The following is a 20428-nucleotide window of genomic DNA, read 5'->3' as shown; positions in this document are numbered from 1 at the left end:
AAAACACGCAGCCATGAAATTGCTAAAAGCGTGTGATGAGTGGGATGGCAGAAGTCAAAATTTTCAAATGTGACAGTGCTCAGTTGTGTTAGTGACGGAAGGGGGGGTACAGCTGATTCTTTCAAGCGGTAGTAAGAACACAAAATAGACAAGAATCTTCAAGTGTAAGCAGGCCCGATCAATTCCAGGGACCTACTTTTTCGTGAAAACAGGAAGAGATATACTGTTTTGGCAGTCAAAGAACCAGCAATAAGAAATTAGGAAAGAAAAAGTTAACAGAAAGTGAGTTGCATCAACAGACCTTAATACAAACTCATTGCTTTCATTTCACTTTTGGTCTACTTAGCCAAGTCGTGCTGCTTAGCACAAGGCCATGGGTTCAATTTCCAGCCATGGTGGCTACATTCTGATAGTGATTTAATGCAAAAACACTCATGTACTGTGCTCTGAGTGCACAGCTAAGAGCCGAATGTGGTCAAAATAAATCTAGAGGCCTCCGCTCTGGTGTCCCTCATAGTCAACTTTTCAGCTTCTGGATGTTAAACCCCACAATTTATTATAACCGAACACTTTTTCTTTGCTGCGCACTGAAAGAACAGCCCAGCTTTATGCATGTTTATCACATTACAGCTTTCCGGCATTGAAAACGTGGAACGTAAATTCCACAGAACGCACATAACATCAATAAATGCGCACAGTTGCAGCAGACTCCTGAGAGTGGACACAATCACTTGTTGACTCAATAAATTTTATTTTGAAGCAATAAATTACTCATAAGTGTTCATGTTCACCTTTATTTAAGCCACAATTGTAATTATTTCACTACACGACAACAACAAACAAAAATGAACTGACTGGATGCTAAGGGTTGTTTAGGTGGAAAATTACTTTATCAGAGCACATTTGGCCTCAGAGACTTTTATTTTATTTATTTATTTTTTATTATGTGGTTTTACGTGCCAAAACCACTTTGTGATTATGAGGCACGCCGTAGTGGAGGACTCCGGAAATTTCGACCATCTGGGGTTCTTTAACGTGCACCTAAATCTAAGCACACGGGTGTTTTCGCATTTTGCCCCCATCGAAATGCGACCGCCGTGGCCGGGATTCAATCCTGCGACCTCGTGCTCAGCAGCCCAACACCATAGCCACTGAGCAACCACAGCGGGTTCAGAGACTTTTAAATTGTGCTGAAATAATGAAGGCAAAAAAAAAGAAAAGGTCGGCACATGCATTTACTTTACACAAGAATTTTTTTTCTCATGACTTTCTCATGAGTTGTTGGCTTCGCAGCAGACCCTTGTGGCACTGTGGTTGTTTATAAAAAAAAAGAAAAAAATTATGGGGTTTTACGTGCCAAAACCACTCTCTGATTATGAGGCACGCCGTAGTGGAGGATTCGGAAATTTCGACCACCTGGGGTTCTTTGACGTGCACCTAAATCTAAGTACAAGGGTGTTTTCGCATTTGGCCCCCATCGAAATGTGGCCGCCGTGGCCGGGATTCGATCCCGCGACCTCGTGCTCAGCAGCCCAAGTGGTTGTTTATAGCCAAACCTTGTTACAACAAAGTTAGATAGCAAAGTTGAATATGGCACAAAAGCACCTTAACTACATTCAACATTCATAAGCACACATGCTTACACAGTGGAACTTTATTACATCTGGAACTTCATTGTTCTATATGCTGCCCCCAACATGAACAACACTAAATTACAAATTTGTGCTTCACACAATTGTTATTGACCGTGCAATTGATGTGATTCCATGGGATCGACACATTCGCTTGACAGCTGTAGACCAGCCCAGCCAAGAGCCGGCCAAAAATGCGCATGAGCGTCTACAATGTGCCGTTTCAAGTTGCTCTCGGTGACTATTCATATTTCTGCTACCAGAATACTCAAATGTAACGTGAGGGTCGGCTTTCCAGTCACACAAAATAAAAAACCTATATAACACGAGATGAACGAAAAAAATAAATGGTACCTTTATTCAGGGAATTGTCATTTGGAAACAAAGTTCTCTTCACTCATCATCTTCCCCTGAAGAGGAGACAGAGCTTTCTTTGGGAAGTATCCTCGGGCAATCACTTTCAAAGATAGTTTCACTTTTGTTAAATTTCGCGTGACTCAGCACCCAAAGCATCCCCGACAAGTTTTTCTGGCCCTGTCCCAAGCTCGTCATCTATTGACCATATACTTCAAGGGGTTCAGTGCCGGGACGATCTGAGTCTCGCAAAAGCAAAACTATCTCTGAAAGCAGTCGCATGAGAATCAAGTCATCTTCCGTGCCGTCGAGTTCATTTGAGATGAAGTACTTTTTGAGAGACTGTACAACCAACTCATTCGGGGACCGTACCAGGCCACTACCAGTTCCATGGAGCCCTTCCAATCAGCCTCACATTGAAAGAGGGCTTCCCGCTGGTCCCCCCATCTGAGAATCATCGAGTCGTTGACAGTGAGGCACCAAGGCGCAACAGTTTCCCAGCTCCTCGGCCATCAAAACTGCTTGTCTCAAAAGGAACAATCATATCAAACATGCTGCGTCGCCACGAATGAAGCGTCACGAATGAAGCGAGTCAAAGAGCAAAAGGACACAAGGTACTGCAGCACCATCACCAGTCACAAGCAGAGCGAGAATGGCGTCGATTTTAACGAAAAACATGTTTCGACTTCAGTCTGCTTGTCTATGGATTGGAACGAGACGTAACGGTACAGGTTGCCAACGTAACGCTAAAAACTGTGGGATTTAGAATATCTGTATTAAAACGGTCAATTGTGCCATTATTCGAATGTAATGCAATGATCGAGTTCAAGCAACGAAAATCTTGACACCAACTACGTTACAATGGAGTAAATCTGGTACCTGTTTTGAGCTGCTCAGCAAACGAACATTCATTTTGCTGTAACCAATATTGTATCAAATCTTGCATTTCTGGTTTCACGATAGCAGTAAAATACTCCTTCAAGTACAGCATGGCAAATCAAATTATATGCTTCTTTCATTATATCTGATCATTGGCTTTATCAGTGTTTGTTATTACTGCCGTTAAACTGAACTACTATCTCCACCTCATGTTTTGTGTTTCTTAGGCCCCGTTTTGAAACTTGCGTTTGGAGACCATTTTATGTTGGCTCTAACATTAAGAGTAATATAAAACGATTTGTAACAGCCTTGTGCATGACAAGAGCTTTTTCAGGGCCAATGACAATATAAAAGGAAAATGAACAAAAAAGAATGAAAGCCAGTAGGTTCGAATAACCAAAACACAAACCTCTTGGTGGCGACTTCGAAGCCAACGACCCTGAAGTGCTCACTGCAAAAGGAAACAGAATGGGGTAACGGGCATGTTAAGTAGAAAGCAGACATTATACAATCGACTTCTATTAATTCAATCCTGATGAGACCGACAAAACTGGTTGAATTAAACAAAAATCAGAAAGAACGCTGAAACATACCATTGATTCACTAGGCAGTCAATATCTTTAAAGTTAGCTTTGCCGCTGTAATGCAGTTGTCGTGTCGTGCGGTGAAGCATACCAAGTGGGGAGAAAAGCGCCACTGTTACGGAACATGGCACGTGTTCCTTAATTTGCACATGAACATGCGCCGTCTCCGGTCACAATACGAACACCGAGATGACTAACAAGTTTACTGGCAGGCCTTCAGAGTTTCAGAAAGAGCCCCGCTCTTTTGGTGGCATTAAACGTACCCGCAAATTTCTGAGTTTTTTCATTTTATTGCCTTCTTTTTCGCTAGCTTTCAAAGAACACAGATGGCTTTTCTGCGCTTCTAGGAGAAGACTCAATTGGCACAGCAACGTCAGAAACAGCTATGAATGGCTGCAAGTATGTTTATCGAGCATCTAGGCGCTTGTGCTGCGACCGGAGATGGCGCTTGTGCGCCTGTATAATTAAAAAAAAAAAAGAAAAATGCATACTACATCTAATGACAGTGGCCCCTTTCCATTCTTGATATGCCTCACCGCATAACACGGCTGTATTGCGACTAAGCTGACCAGTCAAGTTCAAATTATCTTGCGAAGGCCAATTTTGAGATCGAAATAACAGAAGTTTGGGCCCACGAAAATGTATGGGCGCTGGCCGGGACCTTCGGTCGGGATCGAATTAATCAGAGTCGAATTAACGGAAGTCTACTGTATCTTTATTTTAGAAAAAGTGAAGACCTGCAAAATACTGGCACGTGGTTTACTCTGACCTCAAATTGCGGAAATGCAAATGAAACTACCACGCAACTGAATCACGCTGCAGAGAGCACTTGGCCATTAATATATTTCATGCATTTTGGCAGAAAAGCCACTCCCCTGCTGAATACACACTTTCAAAAACTAACATGGAAAAAAATGATGCCAAAGCACAAAGCCTGCTTCAATTGCGTTTATACCAAAATTTCATGAAGCACAAGTCAGTCTAAAAATTAAATTGCAACTTTTAAGTTTTACAACTTGTCCAAGTATCAGGATGAACATCGTACAGCGTGATAAGATGAATGAAAAATTGACAAGAAAGTAAGTCACTAGTAAAAAAGCATTGCAAATGATGGTAGCATCTCAAAACACTTACTTGTCCTCAGTGTGGTAGTAGAGGATGAGTTTCAGGTGGTTGTTGATGTATGGCTGCAAAGCAAAACAGCAGTGGGCATCAGCCAATGCAGAGGCAGCTATTATGGTAGCAGAGTGCAACAATTTCTCAGCGTTGAGTAGCCGGCATAAAGTTTGTAGCATAAAACAAGGCAGAAGCACAGCCGACCCTCAATGCAATGAATGGGGATACAAGCAATTATCAGATGTAGTAGAGCAGGAATGTTTCACGCTGACTTCGGCGTGCAACAAACGTGAGCTTATAACGAATACATATAGGTTACAATGTGTCAGATGTGACTTTGTTATAGCGAGACTCGACGGTAGTAGCAGAAGTACACAGTATGACGTTGAAGATAGGTTGCTGGATGGTGCAACTCTTTTGTCTGCATGCCCATCCTTGGCACACTCCATTTGGGCCAAGCATTTGGTTGGGTAAGGCGACTTTCCCTAAGCTCACCAAAAATGTGCCACTGTGTGCATACAGTAAAAATGAGAAACGTGAAACTACATGGACTGTCGAAAGGAAGCCTACAGGACCATACTCTAGTCCATAAACACTGCATACGTACTGTCCACTTCAGCAAATGTCCTGACTGGGAGGCTTGGAAGCCAACTATCCTCGAATGACTTTTTTTTAATGAATGAATGGTTTATTTCATCATCAGTTCAGCATACATATCCAGTGGTACAGCGGGAAGGGGTGGCGAAAAGGCAACTGAATGCCTGACAATGCGCCAATCCCCGCCCAGACCACGACATTGCACAACACTCAGCGAGTCACTAGATAATACATCAAAGTAGTAAAAAAGGAAAAAAAGAAAAGAAAAACAATTATTGCAGTACACTCAGCCTGTAATACATAATACATAAATATATAACACTACATAATGACACATAATGTAACACTAATACATCATGTAATATGTACATAAATGCAGAAAAAAAGAACTAAGCTGTGGTTTTAATAAGTGAACTAGAACATAATTGATATGAACAGCTTATTGACAAGAAATTTTCATGGCTGAATTTTGAGGCACAATGCAGTTCTGGAAGAAAGCTTATACAATATAAGGAAGTTTTACAAGGAAGAGAAAGAGAAAAAAAATGTCATGTTTGAAGCGCCATTAGATAAGCATGTATCTTTTTTTGGAAATTGCTACTGATCGGCTTTCATTCACTATGCTCATGGCCGTCATGTTAGAGTTTAGAAATGAAGGTATAAGGTGCGTTAGTTTTTGCTTGTCGTAGTTGGTTCGAATCCTTTCACTGTAATACAAAACTCAAAGGGACAGTTTAATTTTGCTGTGGTAAAAGGAAAGATGATATTGAGCTCTGCTTTGAATGTTGCAACTTTTTTTCAGAAGGTAGTTGTTCCCATGCCAAAGTCATGCAATCGACAAAATGCAATCGTTCTGCAAAATTTGAGCTAGAACAGTGCAGCGATGAGCGCAAAATCTCTTTTTGAACACACGTAGCCAAATATACAGGACACTGTACATATACGTCTACTGCATGACCAGCTTCCCACACTTTACACACATGCTTGGACACTTTTTTCCACTTTGACACTCCTAATACTAACACATTAAAAATGTCACTGGCTGCCATAAATGCTGCCAACAGATTGCAGTTACGGGTGATGTGTTTAGTTTCATGCCTAGTTACTGCCCGGTGTCACCTATTGTTGATGTTCATTATTTTCCATTATTCAGTCAAGCACTGCTTGAACTTGCCTCATAACCTAAGCACCTAAATGCACAGGTGAAGTGGCAAGGGAGAGAAGCACCATGGTGAAAGCAGCCACCACATGCGTGCACTGGAAGTGCGTTGAAGTTGATGTATTTGTGGACTACTGGAATACACCCGCAAGACCCCGACAATACGCACAACTCCAAGTGGAAGCACTTAGTACATGGGTATTTGTCACACATAAACGCACGAGCAAACACAGACAACCCTCACGCGCGCCACACTTGCATGCAAGCAGGCCAGCAATGACACACAAACACCTACCAACACACACGCAAGAGAAATAGCTCTCTGCAAAAGGATAAAAAAAAAAGCAAACAAGAACAAGCGAAGTAATACCTTGTCATTCTCGACAAATCCAAGCCGATATCCATGTTCGTAAACCGGTTGACTGCTGTCAAACGATTCAAGGCGTACCGCACATGGCATGTTGTCGGCAAGCCTGCAGTGTGAACAAGGCAGAAGTGGCGAAAATAGTCTCCCGACTTTCTCATAAATGAAATTTTCGCATCGCTTTGCAACAGTACCTTTAGCCAGAATCACAAAGCCAAATAGCGCAGTGAGACAGCCCCTCCTTCCATCTGCACACGTTTGCTTGGCCACTGACTCACTTGAACCATCACATGTACTGAGTTCAGTGCTTTCAGTTTTCTTGTATAATTTTAAGCTTCGATGACACGGCCTTTGATGATTACCAAACTTTGATTACATTATTTCTCGGATTGGCCCAGCTTCCTTGGTCAAACAGCCGCCCAAGCAATGTCAGGGGTAGAGCCAAGGAAAACTTTGCTTCAGAAGAATACAAACACGGGCACCCTGGCAGAGACGACATTTCAGTAGATTTCAACAGCAGTTCTGAAGTGGGAGTGGTCAGACATCAAGTCAATGTAGGCGGTTAGATCGTTTCAGTCTTGGCCTGTGCGTAGAAAAAAGGAGTGCTGAAAAGTTATTGTGTGGGCTTGCTGAGGTTAAATGGCATCTGAGTGACGGTGGCAGAAAATGCAATGGGCTGGTCAGATGAAGCAGTTACCAGCTTAGCTTAGAGGGCACGAAATAATGTACAGTAAGGTAAAGGCGTGCTACCTTACAGTGAGAGGCTAAGGTTGGGAGACTTAATTGTGCCTTTAGTGCAGTTATGCAGACATTTTAGGAGTAACTGTAAAGGATGAATCTATTCGCATGGTTTTGAACTGATTTAAGTGTGCTGGTTAGGTTAGCTTGACACAATCCATGATAGACCTAACGTACTCTAGTTTCCGATGTATAAAGGTCTTGTAGGTGCAGAGTTCAACAGATCAGGGTGCTGGGATAAGCTTGTGAAGTCTGTAACTTGATTTATATGCAGGGTACATATTAGGACACGAGAAAAGTGAATGCCAAGGTACTCGACAGAGTTTGTGAGTGTTGTGGGGCAATCAAAAGCAATAGGTTGGAGTTGTGTAATTACGGTGGCGATAGAAAGAGATTGGCGAGGGCTTGTTAACATTAAGCGGCATAAGCCATTTATCGCAGTAAATAATAAATGCCGTAATAATCAAATAATAATAAATGCCTGTACGAGAAGTGCGCCAGCCACTCACAGGTGGACGAAATACTGGTGCCGGATGCGTAGGGCGGCAGTCTGGGAGTCCTCGAGCTGCCACGAGATGGGCGGCGGGTCGGTGTCCCTCATGTGACACAGCAACTTGCACTTCTGGTCCACTGCCATGTGAACCTCGTAGGGCGTGTTCACAATGCGGTCCCCACGGAGGACTTCCCCTGCAAGCCGGGCGGATGAATTGCGGAGAAGAGCGGTCACTCGCCGCTTGCATGCAAGTTTGCAGGGTTCCCAGGTTTGGCTACTTTGCACCAAACTGGCTACTTCTGGAGCTTCCTAGCCATAAATCTTTCGACTCATCTAATGCATGGCTAGTTTTCTGGTACTCTTCATGTCCCGACTCTATGACAGCAGAACTTTTGGTGGCCATCAAATCATGATTGACGAATACACTTGCATTTCGCATGTGATGCATGCTACAGTTAAAAGAGACCCTACATAGAAGCGCTGAATCCATTTGCACTGATACAGCATTCATTCAAAACACTACTTTTCAATAAGTTCATAGCAATAGGTTGATAGTTCAGAAGAGAAAAAAGAAAAATGGTTGGCCTTGGACAAGCACAGTAATGTGCTCACTGCAGCAATATGTGAGTGAATTTTGAGGCATTCTAGAGCACAACAGATTTCGTGTCACCTGTTTTCTTTGCCCACACTTTCTCAAAAATTCATTACCTCAAGCAACGCATTAAGTTCACTTCATTGCCTTGAGGTAGTGAATGCATTAGGCTTTGTATAGTTATACGTAAAGGAACCAAAAGTATTTTGTTAAATTGAAAGTTTGGTAAAATCAGTCTTTACTAAACTGAGGCATGAATGTACATACTTAGTGCCATTACATAGCTTTAGAGTAGCATATGTAAGCGAATGTAAAGTCCTTATATGCGAGAAGAAAATAACATTTCTGTCACAGCAAATGCTCTGTAAATTATAATTCCTTTCTTTTTGTGGCTTACTTGAAGGGACAGTAACAAAAAATGCTAAATTTATCGCCAGAATACTTTAACAGTTTGTACTGATAACGTATCTACAAAACGCTGTTTCAATTTCTTTTTACCTTAGAGGGTGATTATTACTATAGAAGAAATGGGATCCAAACTACTTCCCTTTTATTGAATTTCAACTCGACCTTTAAACTTGTACATTATTAGCTATGAGTATGCCTTAAAGGAACTACGTTTGGCTAGCTGATCACTTCACAGCAAAATGGCCCCTTTTGTTGCCCCGCAAAGTTAGGAGAGTGTCTCATACAATGGTAAAATTTTAAAATTTGTGTGACAGGGTAGTTGCTACGAAAAGTTGAACATGTGGTTATTACACAGGTCTACACATCCTGCATGCAAATACTGAGGGCATGGAGCTCACGGAGCTCCTACAAAAATTACTATAGTCGGATACAACTTTAGAAAAAAGGGGAGGCCCCGCCCAGATGACCGAAGCGGCGAAGTCACCGGCCGTCCGGCGCATGACGTCGGTCCAGAATGCGCGCCCATTGGTGCACCCGCCTCGGAGGAGTAAACGCCCCCTTTTTTCTAAAGTTGTATCCGACTATAGAGGGAATTGAAGTGCTAGTGTCTATTGGCGCATGGCAGTTTAGCCAGCGTTACTAAATGGGTTTGCCTAAACGTACTCCTGCTGGCTTCATGACTTTGCAAATTGATCATTCTCAACAAAAGATTGCGTTATGAATGCAGCAACTCTCTATGACTATACACATGCTCAGAGTCTTATCACCTCCTCTGTTTAGAAAAATATGTACGCTTGAAAATTGAGAAAAATGAAGCATATTATGTAAAGCCGCAAGAACATCTGAAGCTACAAGCCAGAAGATTACACAAATACAATATTCGTACGCTCGGCTGCAAAAACTTACGGACTGTGGGATTTTCGAAAACACTGAATATCTACGCAGTCACGAAATGCAGCCTTGTGTACTAATTTACAGCCTGTAATAGCATATATGCGAACAACATAGTGTTGTGTAAGGTTTTACTAACTACAGTCACAAAGTGCTTGGGAATTTGACGCTCTGTAAAATCCCCGGTTGGTAGACTTTTGTGGCTGAGTCTACTATCCCTCATTTCCATGGTTGCTGAACTTTTCCAGTGCCAAAGTTCCCTCTAGTAAGTTTTGTTCCAAACCCCATGATCGCTCAAACCACGGCACATTGTAAATATATTTGCGCGCGTGCATGCAGCATGCGTGTTGAGGCAGGGTGGCCTTGTCCGTGACCAAAAGTTTGAAACGTCACTATTACACGAGTCTACACGGCCTACATGCAGATAACTCTGAGGAGGCAAGGAGCTTGCTGTTCTGCTCACCGAGGTTCTCAGACTTGTAGGTGAGCGTGCCGTTCTTGGGCTTGCACAGGTTGAGCGAGTAGTAGGCGTACGGCAGCTGCGTCAGGGTGCTGGTCATCTTGACGGCCTTCACCTCGATCGGCTGGCCACGGCTAAACTCCACGGGTGCCACGCCGGGAACGTAGAATGTGTCCGCGCAGCCCGTGAATAAACTCATCAGCAGCCATAGGACCAGCAGCCTGCCGGACGGCAGGGGAACCCTGCAACGGCCAGCTCTCCCCATGGCCGCCTACAAATGGTTGACCCGTCGATTGATTGAGCGAAAGCTCTACACACTTGGGCTGAAATTAAAAATTAAATTATGGGGTTTTACATGCCAAAACCACTTTCTGATTATGAGGCACGCCGTAGTGGAGGACTCCGGAAATTTCGACCGCCTGGGGACCTTTGATGTGCACCTAAATCTAAGTACACTGGTGTTTTCGCATTTCACCCCCATCAAAATGCGGCCACCGGGGCCGGAATTCGATCCCACGACCTTGTGCTCAGCAGCCCAACACCATAGCCACTGAGCAACCATGGCGAGTACACACTTGGGCTGATAAAGGAGGGAAGCTGAGAAGGGTGCTTCACATTCTGAGAGAAGTGGATGCGGGGGGGGGGGGGGAGCTGTGTCGAATGCGGAGAAGTGCAGAATGAACGTGAAATGAATGGCCAACATAGCATGACGAGCTTTTCAGTGACACAACCACGGTGTGGCTCGTGACCGTTTTGCCTGGCCCACCTAGCTGTCTGACCCACACATTAGCGGTTTGTGAAAGCACGTGACAACTAAGTCCCAATTTTTTTTACTAAGGGGTGCTGCTCATAAATACACCTTATGCCAGGAAGCCACACTGCTCTTGGCATGCATTTTGAGCTGGTTACATTAAATTATAATATAATTAGCAATTTTTTTCGCATCTTGGGAATTATGACACCATACCATCATTATGGTGTCAACAGCTTATAATCAAGCAAGAAGCGAGATACAAAATTTTTCTGTCAGTATTCCGTCAAGAAATGAAACATGACGAGGCTTCTGCTACCTAAGCACCCTTTCTGTAGCCCTCACAGATGTACTGAGTTTTTTCGATTTAACGTGACAAAGCACTATTCATCACTACATGACAGGTAGGCCAACACAACTAAGTGACGCAAATGCCGCTGTCAGAAAACGTTGCTGGCAGGCATCACAGTAAAAACCCGGCATTTGTCCATAATCTTACGTCGGGCCATGTTAAATATGTTTATACTAGTTCTTTTACATATTCACTGGACATGACAAGTCTTGGGGGGTCTTACTTGGTCGGGTACACGTCTTGCTTTTACCTTAACAAAGAAACTTCTAGGGAGAAGTCGAGCTGCCTGTTTTGCTTTGGTCAGTTGATTCCACAGATCGCTTCTCTCAGTAGTGGATAGGTAAAGGCAACTGAGCTGTATGTGCTGCAGTGGAAGAACCACCATACAACAAACACAGATATCACAAAGTAAATCTAAAATTTTTCTCACAGATGTGATGAATATACACTTACGCAAGTTGGATATACCGAAGGCATTCTCATGTTGGACACAAGTGTGCTATGATGAAGTTCGACTGAATACAAATGGTGACAGTGTGCTTCATATTTCTTTGAAAATAACAGCCCAACAGGTCCACACATTTCAAATGTAGTTCATATTTTTTTTTTCCATGATCACTTGACTTATCAAGAACTAACATGCCAAGGTTGCACACGTTCATTATTCAAGGATATGAATACCTTGAAAAACAAAATCAGTGTTTTCTACTACTACTAACAATAATATTAATAGTAAGATATTAATAATAATAAAATGAGAATTTCATGATTCAATGCGCATAGATACACTATACAAAGAGCAGGGTTTCTGTACTTCCATAGCGGGCTTGTGTAAGAAAGCATAGCTGTTGATAGAGGGTGTAGAGTTGAAGCCTGAGGGCTGCAATATTACATTTGTCCACAAGCTAGGATAAAACATGCTGCTCATTTCTAAGCACAAGAAGATGCTCATATTCAAGTAATGGCACTGGATTGAACGACGTTTGGTATTTGTAATGAGCTATAAATTTGCCATTTCTTACATTTAATTCAGTGGGAGAGACATATGCAGGCAGGTAAAATGTGCAAAACGCTTAATTACTGTCGACATGGTGTGCACATTTGGAACATCTAGGTTTAACCACTGAAAAATTTTGTTTACGACCATAAATTAACTTTTAAACGCACTTTGCCCAAGCACCTTTTTTTCCTCTAAAACAACCCTGCCTCCTTTTGAAATATCCTTCTGCAATTCCTTCATGTTAGTGCCTGCAACACTTCTAAATTAAGAAACAATCCTATCGCCAACTGCCCTTACATAAAAGCAGCTGCCGACAAATCATTAACCACTTCTGAGCCTGAACAAAGTGCACTTTTCTTCAGATTGGTACCATCTCTATATTATTATTTGAAATTTTCATAATAAGCTATTCTATTATCAAAAACAATGTGCTCAAAACATTGACTTACAAAAATTGCGACGTTTAACATCCCGAAACTGCACAGAGGGTTATGAACGATGCCGAAGCACGGAACTTCGGATTAATTTCAGCCAGCCGTTTTTTGATGTGTACCCAAAGTATGGTACATGAACGTTTTCACATTCTGCCCCCAACAAAACACAACTACCATGATGCCACCCTGGAGGATGCAAAGCAATAAATAACCAGGAGTCCATGAAAGAAGTTGCAGACACCTCCTACAATTCTGAACAAGGTGTACTTATCTTCAGACTGCTGCCATTTGCAAGCATTTACTTCAGTTTTTGTCTTGTTTTTCGTCAACTGTATTATTCTAATACAAACTGGTCCCGGAACCTTTCCTCTAATGACCTTCAAGAAATAACAAAACAGAGATGATTCAACAAAGCCCAAGTAATGCAGCTTTCCAGGTGGCTACTGCAGCATCACGTGAGAAAAATAAAGCCAACAGCTGCATATGGAGAACATGCCAGTGACAACCCGGCAAGCACAGCAAATCCGCAGGGACAGCTGTGAATTGGCCATACAGACAATGGAACGTGACAAAGCTCGGCTACATGCACAGGTGTGACAAAGAGTGCAGCTCGAGTTATCCGAGCATGGTTTGCGTCTTCCTCAAGATGAAGTCGGCTTCAGCTACCGTGTAGCATGGTCTAACAAACGCTGAATGACACACATGGATGAAAACATGTTTGTTGTGATAGATGTGACATGTTTTTATACATTTAACCATTGCCTGTAAGGCCTTGAGCAGTTCACGTGGCCTTCGCACTGCTGATGTCAAGTGTAACAATCACTGCTGTAACCTAAGTTAAACTGAGTGAAACAGAATCTAGCAGGTAATTTACTCGCACTTCTTTTACGACACAACCCTGAAAGGCGGACCAATACGTACAATGTAAAAGTACGCACCTAGCAAACTGACTGTACAAGCAACTTTTGATGCATTCAGCAGAAATTGTGCCGAGTAATGTTAAGCAAGATGTCGTATATCAAAGTTTGCTTCGTTCTTGGCAAAGGCTCGAGGGCTGGAGTATACACTTAAACAGCGAAGTAAGTTGACGCCACGACTTTGCATCAACGGAGATTACAAAGGCGCAACATATTTACAAGATGTACAACCAATGATCGCATTCTTCGAGTCTTCGACAAGTGAGCCACGTTTTTGTAGCCAATCACGAGCCAGTGATGCGTTGCGAGTAGGTTGTTGACCAACACATGTAAACACTACACGTTCTGCGGCCGTTCCTGCATATTGCCTGAGTATATGTTACGGTAGCGTGAGGCGCTCTTTTATTCGTTACCGTCTAACAAAGGCAGCCGATCGCTTGTTTCGCTATTCGCACAGATGCAAGCAAAACAGGACACTCGCGATCATTTCGCAGCTGCCTTAACAACAGCGTCCAGTCAGTGCAAAGTGTCGTCGGGAAGTTGGCAAGCCTGTGAAACGTACGGTGGGCTGAAGAGCAGCTGCTCGTCGACGAGTGGCAAATTCCTCGGGTAGCACTCTTTTTTTCTGAGCTGCCGAGTTTCAGAAGACGGTGAACGGGCGCATAAAGATTGTACACAAGCGACTTTCACGAATTACCGGCTTCGACAGCACTTTTTGCTATGAGTTGAACCAGCCGGCGTCAACGTTGAGAAGTTCAGAGGGACTGAGAAAGCTGTTCAGGGCTTCGTCGCGCAACCACCCAGTAGACGCAGGCGGCTCACGGCCGAAAGCGACGCTCATACAAACGCAATCGCAGCCGCCTACACGCGGTGCGGCGGCTTACCGCACTTGCCTGAGCTTGGCGAAACTTAGATCCGGTCGCAGTTGCCGATTTACTGCTACCGTACGGTGCGTCACATGAGCATTAAAGCGTAGTTTTGGCAAAAAATTGCGCTCACCGATCGGCACAGCGTAGACGTCGCCATGCTGGGAAAGGAGGAAGTTACGTCATCGGCGATGGGAGCGCACACAGGTGATGCGTTGTGACAGTCGCGTAAAACTGCTGTAGTCAGTTGACTACGCTTAAAAGCTATTTATTTTGCCTTATTCAGTACGTGATGGATGTCGCCTAGCTTCTGTATAATGATAGGTTTGCTTGAGGAAGATAATGAAGTCATGTTACATAAACTGAGGCTAAGCGCAAGGTATAGACACGCAATAAAAAGCAGACGAATCTCCTTGCTCTTCACAAAGTATTGTAGTTACAATACAAATGCTACTATATAATCTTATTCTTATGCAAAAGTAACGTTATTTACAGTAATTTGTATTTAGCTTTGCACCTTCTTAACGTAGCGTGCGTTTGGTGGCAGCGCGATCGCTAGTGTCGACTCTCTTTCCTACCACGTTCGTGTAGCGTGTAGACGCGAAGTCCCTGGCTCACCGCTGTTCAAGTGTTTCGACGTGAAATAACTTGATTAAGTCGGCCAGAGGAGTGTTTCTTTAGGTCGTCATGGTAAGCTACCCTTGCTCGATCGTCGATTTCTTTAATTTTGATTCGTAGTAATTGCGCGATAGTCGTACTTTCTCGCGTGCGCTAGGCCTAGTGCCGGGCAACGTGCAACTGGTGTCTCGATTAAGCGTGCCGTGTTTGCATCGTGTTTGACAAAGAGTGCTGAGCAGATCGTTTGTCCTTTTGGTTTTCTGCCTACAGTCTGCGTACAAGGATTCGAAGCCCGTCGATGACTCGCAAGCCTGGCCCGTCCACCGGATCAGGATCACGTTGACGAGTCGTAATGTGGCCAGCTTGGAGAAGGGTGAGCAAAAACTGGCGTGCTGGTAACGACGTTGTACTATAGCTTTGCGATGCGGTTGCGAAGGTTCTTTTAGTGATGTATTGTCACGGTACAGGCAGGAGTTTGTCGATTCTGCCGTTTACTTCTCGCGTTGCTAATTACCACATTTGTCATTGGCGAATTCACACAATCTAAAATGCTGTCGCCGATTGGTTGGCTAAGGGCGCACTTTTATGAAAGCTGACAAGGTGGCAGTTTGTGCACGTAGCATTCCTTCGGGGCTACTAAAGAAGCGCAACCTATTCAGGCTTAGGTTTTGGCTCTTTTCTGTGTCCAGTTCTCGCGTCTTTAGTCGTTCTTATTGAATGAATGCTAGTGTGCCCTAACTGCCACCCTTCTTGAACGTGGTCTTTGGCTTTAAGAGACCTCGCATAATTATCACCATGTTCCATCTGAAGGACGGGTAGAAGTTGCCGAAAGTTAACTGCGGCATCAGTTTGGTTTGCATCTCGTGTCATTGACACATACATATGACAGCACTATTGATGTGTGTTGTACCGTGTGCACCTACGCGCCGCTAATCTAGCAGAAAAGCTTAGTGTGTCACGGCTGCGCAGCACCCCCTCATCCCCCCCCCCTTTTTTTTTTCACCCTTGTGATTTCACTGCATCGCACGATTCTCTAGTTCTGTTAGCACGGATCCATGGTAAGCACGCTCGGCATGCCTGTGCGATTGTTTCCAGACCTTGACGCACGCTTGTGCAAGATTGAAGGCTTGTGGGCACATTCGAGCTGTTCGTCACAGCTTTTGGTTAAAGGACCCTCGGCGAACTTGTTGCAGTATTTCTGCCTGTCAAATTCACTGCTATTCAAGTGCACTTAACAATTACACTTAGCATTTGCTGTGCAACTCCACCTGGAGGAATCGTGTTTTTGCTACTCTTATACAGGCTTTATATGTCAAAGTGATTGCTAGGGACCATGAGCGGAGTTCTGTAGCAGCATTTTATGATTTTTGAAGCAACGGCATTGTTTATTTTTGAGGAATATGATGACTTGATCCTTTGTAACGTCTTCCACTATGTACAGGTTGCAATAACTGAGTGCAAAACAATGGGTGAGCTGATATGTTAAGTAGAGTTCCATGGAACAGCCTAGCATACGACACTAGAATGCAGCTCTGTGAACAATGCGTGAATGCTCGCGTGATATTATTAATATATTTGGAAGTTGGACTTGGAGCCCATTGCTTCTGTTGTTTACAAGAGGTTGGAGCCACATGGTTGATAGACCTTGCGTTTCCTCTGCAGTGTGCGCTGACCTCATCAAGGGCGCCAAGGACAAGGAGCTTCGGGTGAAGGGACCCGTGCGGATGCCCACCAAGACCTTGCGCATCACCACCCGCAAGACCCCCTGTGGCGAGGGTTCCAAGACCTGGGATCGCTACCAGATGCGCATCTACAAGCGTGTCATTGACCTGCACTCGCCCTCGGAGATTGTCAAGCAGATCGTATCCTTTTCGTCGACGAGCTGAAGTTGTGTGTTTGAGTGGAGACTTGTGGCATTTTGCGTGCACGTCGCAGTACATTTGGGTGGTTCCTGTTGTGCATTGATGCATAGCTTGCAATGAGATGGGGGCAGCATGCTGCGGAGGTGACTCACGTGCAAGCTGTAGCAGACAGCAGCACGTGAGTGCTACTTTTGCACTCCTTTGCAAACTTTCGTGCAAACAGTTGCGTCCTAATAAGTGCAGTACATTGATTCTCTTTAGTGCGGTGACCTGTAAATTGTATTGCAATAGTCATGAGTGCGCATGTGAGAATGCATGGTTTGCAAAGGCAGTGAATGCATGGTGTCTGGTACAAGGCGGCATACAGTAGCACGCAATGTGGCATCCCACTGAGTATTGATGGCACTGGCGCAGTGCACCGCCACACTCCACTTTGTGCTGAGGGCCCTTATGTCAGAAGTAGAGAAAGATTGCTTGCGCAAACCATTTTGCCACCTTCCAGAGCAGTTGAAGGCTGAAAGTGGCAACATGTCAGTACTTACTCTGTTGTTCTCATTAAATTAGCACACTCTCATGTACTACATATCATGAGCAGTATGAGCGGGACCACACGAACACAAGGCAAATAGCCAACAGGACTTGCCTCCTGTGCATTCAGCAAATGTCACGACACGTATTTGAGATGAATGAAGGGAAATGCACCTTGAGTGGTACATGAAGGGTGCAGGCATGAACATAATAGAGCATGTTTGGGCACATATGAAGGCTAACTTTTCCACGCTCTCCTTGGACTTGGCGATCGCTAATGAACTGTCGGAGGTATGCAAGAAGAGTGGAAACGTCTTCAACGTGACACAGCCTTCGTCGATGCTCTCTGTGGGTCTCTTCCAGAAAGAATAGAGGCCATCATTCGAGCCGGCGGAGCCATGACCTATTATTAGCCTACCAAATGTGCAAGAAAAGGGCAAGCTAATGCTGATATAACTGGGTACTTTATGTGCATTCAAAGTTTGTTACCATGTTGCAAGCGCCCCATACAAACGTTTCAACCGACTGCTACGTGCAACATCTCTCAGTTCACAAGTACCAGGATGCAGTAAAATAGGTATAAAACAATACTGTTTTTTTTTTTTTTTTCGCATGAATGCTATTACAGGCTGTATAGTATCGAGCCGGTATCACTGCCGGACGTTCAGTGCATGTCAGAGAGAGAGAGAGAGAGCGGGGCATTTTGCGCAGAACTATAACAGGGTTCGTGCGGGTCTTTGAAACCCTTGAAAACCCTTGAATTTGAAAAGATCATATTCAAGGCCTTGAAAGTCCTGAAACTTTCGGAGATACTTGAAAATCCTTGAATATAATAAATTTTTATTTTTCATAAACTTCCAGTGATCGCATTCGAGAAAATTTTAACCCTCCTGAATTCCCGCTGTGATCTTGTTTTAAAAGAAAAAAAAAACGGGAATTCTCAGGCATTTTGAATTGTCTGGTAAAACTCGGGGAATTCGTGCTTCAATCAGGGAAAATTGGCTGTAATTTTATTGAAAGGGAACGAAAGTCGCCCTACTGCTGGCTCGAGTAAAAGAGAGGACTCATAACGAATTGTCTTTGACGCCGTGTCGTTGGCTGGAGGAGTTGCCTGTGTGCAGTCAACAATCGATTTTCCGGACGCCCGATTTTTGTGAAATGCCCGATAGCACGGACGGCTTTGTGGCTCCACCACGCGCCCCATAGAGTCAATTTATAAGAACGTGTGTAATTTCACACACAAGAACCCTTTGCTATCCCATTTTCCGGAGTTTTTGCCGCTGCCGCAGGTCCCAAATGGTGTCAATCAAAGCCATAACCGCAGTTTTGATTATCTCGCCGCCTCGAGCCAGCGCTCTCGCCCGCCGATCCGCCGGCAGCCGTAGCTACCACCGCGGCCACACTAGGCTTCACTGCTTCGACGTTCGCTATTAAGGTTCTTGCCGTTCGGTGCCGTGTTTTCCATTGATAGAATTCACTGCTGTCAGTAATCGCACCAACTCCGCCTCCGTAATCCTCGCGTATGGCTTCAAAGCTTAGAAAGCATGATGCGTTGCATAATGCTGGTTCCCGAAAGGCAGCTGCGCCTCAGCACATCGATTTTATGCCGTGAAGCGTACGTAAAGTATTGCGGTGAAGCTTAACAAGCATGAGAAGGGGCAATAGTCACAGGACACAGTACGTATTCCATAATTATACACGCGTGCACCCTCCTTGAAAAGGGGGGTGCCCGCATGTATAATTATGGCCCTGTGTGTGCTCCTTGAAAATCCACACACAAAACCTTGAAAGTCCTTAAAAACCCTTGAATTTTTGTCATATACACCAGCATGAACCCTGTATAGGCAACACATTACCAACCCCTCTGTACTATAACCACCTTATCATTCCTAGCAAGACAGTAGTGCAAATTTTGGGCAGCGCCATCCATGTATCGCGCTAACTTGGTTTCAAGACTGTTTGCCACGCATTTGCATGGTCCTGTTCATATTGCTCACGACAGTACATCTGAAGTTATCCTGGAAAGGGATTCATGAGAAACACGACCTCTGATTTGACTATTTGCTGCACAACCTAGCCTACACGATGTGAATTGCCTTATGTCATTTACATTGTAACTTGGAAGAGGCCTCATTTGTTGCAACTTGTTCAATTTTAATTCTTAACACATAGCATTGCATTTTATGACAGGAGCAAAGTGACCTTTGATGTGTTAATTAATTATGGGGTTTAACGTGCCAAAACCACTTTCTGATCATGAGGCACGCTGTAGTGGAGGACTCCGGAAATTTCGACCACCTGGGGTTCTTTAACGTGCATGTAAATCTAAGTACACGGGTGTTCTCGCATTTCGCCCCCATCGAAATGCGGCCGCCGTGGCCGGGATTCGATCCCGTGACCTCGTGCTCAGCAGCCGAACACCATAGCCACTGAGCAACCACGACGGGTCTTTGATGTGTTCCATTACAACATTGTGTGGCATTCCTTAACCTGATTTGCACAGACATCCATCAGCATCGAGCCTGGTGTTGAAGTTGAGGTCACCATCGCCGACTCTTAAGCTGGGTCCATATGCCACCATCGTGACAGAAAATAAAGACCTCTGACGTACTTTGTACAGTAACAGAGTTGCTTGTCTTATTGTAGAAGGGTGAGCTGTGTGCGGAGGAAGGAAAGAAGGGTGGGAACATAGCATGATAAATTGGTTGGCAAAGAAAGCCAGCCCAGTAAAGTGGTCATGTTGCCATTGGCTATAGTGTCACCCACCGTTACACTCGGCTTGTGGGCTTCCAGACGGTCACTGGGTTCAACAGTATTGCGCTGCTGCCGCACTT

The 20428-nt window shown here is 44.2% G+C and overlaps 2 protein-coding genes across 4 annotated transcripts in view; one reads left to right on the top strand and one right to left on the bottom strand.

The window, feature by feature from the left end:
- TM9SF4 (transmembrane 9 superfamily protein member 4) overlaps positions 1–14842 on the bottom strand; it is a 37960-nt gene extending 23118 nt beyond the window's left edge. The window contains exons 1-6 of one of the 3 annotated variants that reach the window (XM_070540217.1): positions 14720–14842; positions 10270–10537; positions 7932–8109; positions 6691–6793; positions 4583–4635; positions 3274–3315 (exon numbers count right to left, since the gene is read on the bottom strand). In XM_070540217.1, the coding sequence (XP_070396318.1) occupies positions 3274–3315; positions 4583–4635; positions 6691–6793; positions 7932–8109; positions 10270–10537; positions 14720–14746 (671 nt within the window). In that variant the 5' untranslated portion in view covers positions 14747–14842. Of the gene's footprint in view, positions 1–3273; positions 3316–4582; positions 4636–6690; positions 6794–7931; positions 8110–10269; positions 10538–14282; positions 14571–14613 lie in introns of those variants that run through there. The other 2 variants (XM_070540218.1, XM_070540219.1) reach the window with 2 other exon arrangements.
- A 275-nt stretch (positions 14843–15117) lies between these two features.
- On the top strand, positions 15118–20217 carry RpS20 (ribosomal protein S20). Its single transcript, XM_070540220.1, has 4 exons — positions 15118–15276; positions 15475–15577; positions 16867–17066; positions 20098–20217. Exons 1-4 carry the CDS (start codon positions 15274–15276, stop codon positions 20152–20154), a joined length of 363 nt encoding a protein of 120 aa, XP_070396321.1. The 5' UTR covers positions 15118–15273; the 3' UTR covers positions 20155–20217.
- Positions 20218–20428: the final 211 nt, after the last annotated feature.

This window comes from Dermacentor albipictus, chromosome 6 (assembly GCF_038994185.2).
Source record: "Dermacentor albipictus isolate Rhodes 1998 colony chromosome 6, USDA_Dalb.pri_finalv2, whole genome shotgun sequence".
Lineage (NCBI taxonomy): Eukaryota > Metazoa > Arthropoda > Arachnida > Ixodida > Ixodidae > Dermacentor > Dermacentor albipictus.
This window is presented reverse-complemented; position numbering and strand designations above follow the sequence as displayed.